Source organism: Diadema setosum, chromosome 6, assembly GCF_964275005.1.
Source record: "Diadema setosum chromosome 6, eeDiaSeto1, whole genome shotgun sequence".
In the NCBI taxonomy this organism is placed as follows: Eukaryota; Metazoa; Echinodermata; class Echinoidea; order Diadematoida; family Diadematidae; genus Diadema; species Diadema setosum.
Window position 1 is genome coordinate 12,510,208 of NC_092690.1, and position 7,434 is coordinate 12,517,641.

At 41.7% G+C, this 7,434-nt stretch overlaps 1 protein-coding gene across 1 annotated transcript; it reads left to right on the forward strand.

Moving 5' to 3' along the window:
* Positions 1 to 6,067: 6,067 nt before the first annotated feature.
* LOC140229534 (allatostatin-A receptor-like) lies at positions 6,068 to 7,114 on the forward strand. The gene has a single exon (XM_072309783.1). It carries the CDS (start codon positions 6,068 to 6,070, stop codon positions 7,112 to 7,114), a length of 1,047 nt encoding a protein of 348 aa, XP_072165884.1.
* The last annotated feature ends 320 nt before the right edge of the window (positions 7,115 to 7,434 follow it).

A 7,434-nucleotide genomic window follows, 5' to 3' on the forward strand; every position in this document is an offset into this window, starting at 1 on the left:
AAAAAAAAACCTTCAGGCATATTGCATTTTAAGGAAAGTAGTGATATTTTGAGGAGTTGACCTTGACCTTTGACCCCCTGACCTTTGACCCATGACCCCCAACTTCCCTCGATAATCACTGCCCATCAGTACAAGCATATATACTAAGTTTCATGAAGATACCTTGAACCATTTGCGAGATATGGAAAAAACATGAAATTTCAATTTTTTTTTACAAAATAACCTGTGACCTTTGACCTTTGACCCTGTGACCCTAAAATCCACGCAAAGTATCATCCCCCAAGGATATACCCTCATACCAAGTTTGATGTAAAACCACAACACGGTTCTTGAGATATCGACAAAAACAAAACGGGACGGACGGACGTACGGACGGACGGACGGACGGACGGACGGACGGACGACCCGAAAACATAATGCCTCCGGCCACTTCGTTGCGGAGGTATAATAACGAGGTTATGACATTTTTTGTTAGTTGCTAATTTCTGCAAAAGAGTTCTTGAATGCACAGTGGATATGAATATGCAAATGAGTGAGCTACCCATGTCATACCTTCACAATTTTCCATTGATCGTGTACAAAAAAAAAAAAAAAAAAAAAAAAAAAAAAAAACCTGACGCAAATCCAATGTTTCTGTCATTGAAGTCTGAAACATGTTATTCCTGGTTGAATAACTTCAGAATAGTGATTAGTTAGATATACCAGGATTTGAGTCTCGGGCATAATTGCGTTTGAATAAAAAACTGGAAATTTCAAAATTTTATGCAAAAACTATAATATGGCAAGCTGTGAGGGGACGACATGCTCACTTTGCCATATTCATATTGACCGTCCAAGAACTGTTTCCTGAAAATTAGCGAAACTTCGAAATGTCATAACTTCCTTATTTTTCACCCTATTTCGATCAAAATTTTACCGTTGAACTCGTAAATATTTTACGTATTCTTATCAGGCCAACTTAAATTTGGATTAGATTTCCCCTCTAACCTCTGTTAACATATACAGGCCCAATATTTCACACAGATACTCTTATAGTTATGTGAAGATAACAGACATCTGAATGCTTCAGCTTACAATGTGAACCGTGATTGGTGATAGACGAGTACGGATGGTATCATTATTGTTGCAAAGCTCGTAGTTTCTCCTTTTCCCCATAGAGCATTCCCCTGTTTCCAAGGGGTGGACGGGCCACTTTTAATATTCCCAGTGTTACCAATTGTAATGTCAAAAGAAACAAAATTATCTGTCCCTCCACCCCTAACAAAAGAGGAAGAAGAAGAAGAAGAAGAAGAAGAAGAAATAGAGTAAATGGATAATACATTCAAGACTTCTTTGTGTATTAAGTGTATGAGTTCATAATTTTGTGTCATTCCGAACGTTAACTTGAAGTATAGAGCATAATTCTGCGCAGTCACAATTTCGCTACTTAAGAATATATTGCTCAAGTTGTATATGCTTGTAGTATATCACTTTATGCCGACAAAATGATAGTCCTTCCAAATGTTTATTTCCGCTATAATCCAGTCTTGAAGTTGGTAAATCTTATGAATGAATTAACTCCCATTTTTACATACACATAAGTCTTTTTGTCTTGCATTAACAGGCTGCTACATGTGTTGGGTTACCACGTGACTCTCATTGCTGGGCAATTTATGGGCTTCGATCGATATCACGTGAGCAACGTCGTGCACGACGCAACGTCCAGTGGCAAGTTGTACCTGGCGGAAGTTGGAGCTTGCGACCCGACGCTTCGTCCGGTCCCATTCGATTTTGATGACGAGAGTCCCATTTATACCGACTCGTATCTGACGTACAAGTTCAAAAGAGCACGGGGAGGGGAAATCATCCGTCTTCATAAGCCAATCAAAGGAAGCATGGACGAGGAAATGTACGGGGAACGCAGCTGGCATGGGACATGGCGGGTGAACACAAAACTGGACGTACGGAACCCGCGCGATGTGGACTACTTTGTCGAGCAAATGTCATACGTGTTTGGAGCTCTGCCACGTCCGAAGCTGAGGATACTCCCCGACATCGTGTTCGCACTCATCTGCGGGAGTCAAAATCAGGCGTCTCTTATTCGCAGCAATTCCTGCTCCATTCGCAAGGAGGATGGCGTCATTGAGCACCACGTGTTTTCATCGCCTGATGAGCTGCTGGATGCCTACAGGCGACACTTCCCCACCATTCCTCAGAATAAAGTTGAAAACGCCATAGCGAACGGGAAAATAGAATTTTCTTAATTGTATATCTCGTAGCACTACGCAATATAAAGAAAAGATGATATTTTCTCGTGTGCGTTCTCAGAATCAGGCTTTTTCCACAAAATGTAAGAAAAAGATGTGGTAGGAAAGGCATTTATTGCGATATCATTGCCGCTTGCCACATCTCCCAAGCAATGGGTTTTTACACGATAACGCAATGAGCACATTATCACAAGATGACCCAACCTTACAACTCCAAAAGCAGTGCAGTGCGATATGTTCGCGTTGTTTGACACGCGCCATCTCTGGCGAGGGCCGTTTCAGATGGTCCACTCTTTCGGAGCAGTCCGTTTTTGGACACTCTGACTGGTCTCGTCGTACACTGTATAACTATGGGGACCGCTTGTGACGACACGTTGATTAGCTTGATCCCTTTCTTCTCGTACTCTGCATCAAGCTTTAATAGGAAACTTTCTTTACTCAACCTGTCGCCGTGGCTATGTGAAAGCGAGACGACAAGCTTCTCTATTGATTCACCTGACTGACGCAGCACGCAACCTTGAGAACTGTCCACGGCCCTAGTTCGACACCCATGAGTCACACAGCCTATGAGCTCGACACCAAACAAACAAGGCCCATGAATCAAACGCTAGAAAAAAAAAAGTCCCACGAGTCCAACACTGAGCAAAAACGCCCACGAGATCGACACAGTATAGTCCCTAAGATGTTATGTTGGTCTCGTGGTCCTTATCTGCCTAGCGTCGAACTCGTAGACTTTGTTTGTCTCGTGAGAGACTCATGGGCCTAAGTTTTCGTCTAGTGTCGAGCTCAAGGGATGTACGACTCGTGAACCTTTTCTAAGTGTCGAACTGTGCACACCTACACAAGTAAAACCAGATGACGTCACACAGGAAGCAGAAAGTAACTGTCACGTTAGTCTCACTTTGGAGTTTCTGTGATAACTTTTGGTTTCACCAGGGAGGTGCAACATGTTGGCATAAGATTTACACACAGAATTAATGAGATTTTCTGTCTTTACCTTGCCTAGTAAAATATTTCGTCAACATTTGTTCGTCAGGTGATATATCATTGAAATGTTAAGACGAGATAATGATGTTAGTTTGATAGAGTAAATTCAATCCACATAATTATAGTTAATTTTCATAATGTGTGTGTAAAGCTGATCTTTGGGATGAAGTGAATGAAAGTCGGGGTTTAAGTCAAAGTTCTATCTGATAGCTACATTACGCGTCATCGAGGGGTCGATGTGTATGCAGGCGCAGTAGTTGTGCGCAAATCCGAAATTGTGATGCTATAGTATACAAATGATGCACAGGATAGAGTGCGTTAGTGAAAACTAACAGCATTATTCACGTACCTTTGTGGGTCAATACCAGTCAGCTACATGCAGCACTCGCTCAAAAGTCAAGATGTCCGAAGATGTTCGTCCCAAACATTTACGCACGTCGCACTCGGAAATCCCGCACATAAGTACTGTACGTACGTATAAGAGTATACGTACGCCACGTGTTAATATGCACAAGAAAGGCCGCCGCCTGTTGTGGCAGCCCGAACTAGAAGTTGTTTACAGGATTGACAGCGCGTATAGTAGCGCGTGACGCACTTGTAACAACTGATTGAGTGCGCACTGCTAGTGTAAACATTGTGACGTACGTCAGGCCGTGCATTTACTAAGAAATTAATGCACTCACACGTGACTCATTTCAGCGCTTCCAATTGGCTACATTCTTGAACCCATTTTATAATATATTATCATTATTATAGTTCGCGTGCAGAAGAATGTACTATGTATGCAGTCAGTGAGTTTGTGTTCATGAATGTGTGTAATGTTATGTTGAAAAAAAGAAAGAAATAAAGTTGAACTAAATGTATAATCTTCATTAATCATCTGAAAGATACATGTAGAACGGTGCAAGATATACCATTATACTGTCCAATGAATGTGCTTTTGAATAATCAATGTAATATTAGCATTCAGACACAAATAGGCCCTATAGACCTACGTCGTATGGATGTACGTCGTGATATGGAAATGATGCTAAAATCATCCTTTCCACATCAGTAAGGCGTACATTCAAGCAACTTATGGATGTCCGGGTATTCAGACACATAAAACACCCTACATCCATACGTGGTATATCCATATGAGAACTGTCTAGTCTGAGAGGGAGTTAGGCTCATTCAAAGAACGCATAAATTCATGGAACGCCGGAGATATAGATTGAGAAGTTATGATAATTGACTTAGTCTGATCCGATGATTATTCACACAGCTATAACATTTTTGAGGGTGGTCGCTTTTTAAAGATATTAATCTTTTCACCCTCTCCGTATATATGCACTTGTATTCGATGTGTTGGGGAAGACTATAAACGCGTCCATGTTCATAATATCTCATGTACGTCAAACCACTTCCCAGAAAAACAATTAAAAACAACAATGGTCACTGATAGTCAAATTTCGAAGAAACAATTAATAATGTTAGGAGCAGTAGATGAAGTGGTAAAATCCCTTCCGTGAAGACAACTGCCGATATGGCAAATCCTCAAGAGAATTTTCAACTACATGTGCTTACTTTTGAAATGAATTCACAATCTAAGGTTCCCAAGGCACATTGAGCCTGGTGTATTGATACCTGAATAATACAGGGTACTCTTATAGAGCAGTGGCAACACCGAGGAGGCTACCCTGGATAAAGAAGATCGTATTATCAACATTGCTACATCGTACATCCAATCAGCTGCATTACAATCATCACCACACTCACGCGCTGCAGCTATAGTAGGTACGATTACTAAATTGCAAAACGTTTTTCAGCACTGACCGTTCGTTACGCACGCGCGCATTTCTTCAAAAAGCGATTTTGCTGAAATTGATTCAGAATCCACACCATCCTGTCGCACTAAACGCGTGGCTGTCGTGGCGTTCTCGAGAACGAGACCAAACGGTCGGTTTCTGTACTGCCCTGGAACTTTTAGCAAGGTAAGGGGAACTCTGAGTCTCCAGTTCTGTGGGAGGAACCGGCAAACTTGTAACGGGTATGTGGGGAAGGGACTCTTTCACGTTTCGTATAGGTCATCTGCAGGTTCTTTTTTTTTTTCTTTCTTTCTTTCTTTTTGAATGCAAGTTTGATCATTTCAATTCTCTTTGTATTTTCTTCTTTTTTTTTCTAACGATGGAAAGCTAATTGGGACGCTATAAAAATGGACTTGTTCATTTCTGGTGTATTTTTTGTTTACATTTTTGTTTGTGTTTGTTTTTTTTTGTTTGTTTTTTGGGGTTTTTTTTTTCAATTTATTGATAACTAGATTTGGAGTTGGAAAGACCGGAGTTGTCTTACCATTGGTTCTTACTTTGTGTTACTACTCCTTCAAAGAACCATAATGTCCCCTTTCATACCTCTTATTTCTTTGACGGAAAGTGATGGCAGTGTAATAAAGGAATATGTTTTACGTTATCCGACAGTCGTTAGACCTTTTTGTAGATCGTTTCCTCGTAAAATCTGCAACATTACACTCAGTATGTATGTGTCCACACTTCATAAACACAAAGACAGTTATTTGTATTAAACTCGCAGATATGCATTCTTGTGCGTGGTTCAGAGATGGCCAATACACTTTGTTATCTAACGTATCACGATAACATCGTGTCACTATAATATAGTGTTATTTTTGCTTATTACCTTCTTCTTTTTTTTTTCTCCCCTTTCTCCCCCCCCCCCCTCTCTCTCTCTCTCTCTCTCTCCCTCTGAACAATAAAGACTGTAACGACCGTCCTCTATATGGTTTTGCCCGCACGTCAGCATTCCTAAAGTCAACCGAACCCAGCATCAGGTATAACGTGATGACGCAGTCATCAGAAAATCTTGGAACTATGATGACATCTTGGACAACACAGGCCGATAATTCGACCGCGCTTTCAATTAATGATGTCGAAGTCGATTCCGAGGCGGAGTGGAGCTGGTCCTACAAATGGGCCTGGTCAAACATCGTCCAGCTGTCCTTCGCTGTCCTCGGCATCGTAGGCAACCTCCTGGTCATTCTCGCGTTGCTCAAACAAAAGGCGACCAAACACTCCACGGACATTTTTATTGGGGCTTTGGCCGTGTCTGATTTTCTCACGTCGATTTTCATCATACCGATTCCTGTCGCTAGCGCTGTACCGAATACGGTGTTAGGGGAGGCCTACTGCAAGATGATCTTCACCCGATACTTCATGTGGAGCTGCATCCATGCGTCCGCCTACACCTTGACGGGAATGTCCGTTGAGCGCTTCATCGCTGTTGTGTTTCCACTACACTGGAAGTTAATCGCCACCCGTCGCAATGTGCAAATCTACTTGTTCATCGTTGCTATAGGATCGGTATTGTCTTGTGCGGCATTCCTCCGCTGCAATAGTGTCGGTAATGTATGTGCGTGCACCCATACCTTACCTTTGCTCTTAATGCTGAGCTGCATTGCCTTTTTAATTCGGGTTGGTATTCCCGTCACTTTGATGGTCTTGACGCAATTTCTCGTGATCATTTCTCTCCATCGCCAATCCCGTAAGAGCGTGGCCGCAGCGCGTAACGTCGGAAACGACTCCGTTCCGTCGTTTCACAAAGTTGCGCGCAACCGCGTCGTGAGGTTAACGTTCATTATCGTCATGGTCTACATACTAACCGTAAGTCCAAGTCAGATAACCGCCGTTGTTTTGACGTTGTCAGGGAACGTTCTGAGTTACTACTTTAGTCCCCTGTACTATGTTTTGACGTTTGCCGTTTTTATAAATTCATGCGCAAACCCTTTGATTTATGCCGCGCAGTACCCGAAATTCCGTTTGGCTATAAGACACCTGTTTAGATTTCGGTCTAGTAGTCAAGAGGCCTCCTTGTTTTCCTCTCAAATATAATCAAGCCAATTCTGGAAAAGGTAAAAGAAACTTAGATTTCCCCCTTTTGTTCTCTCCTCTTTCCTTTCCTTTCCATTACACATGGTTTATATCCTGATTGTAGGTCCTAACTTGAATTTTGTCGTTAAGCATTGGACATAGCTGGCACCTAATTAGAAAAATTGTTAGTATTGATGCGATTCCAGTTTTGTAAAACATCATTGTTTAAGTATTCTATGACATGTTTAATAACGTCTGACATGTAACACCGCGGAAATGTGGAGCACAGTGATGAGAAAAATAAATGAAAGCAATCTATTCACTTATTCGTACTCTCTACA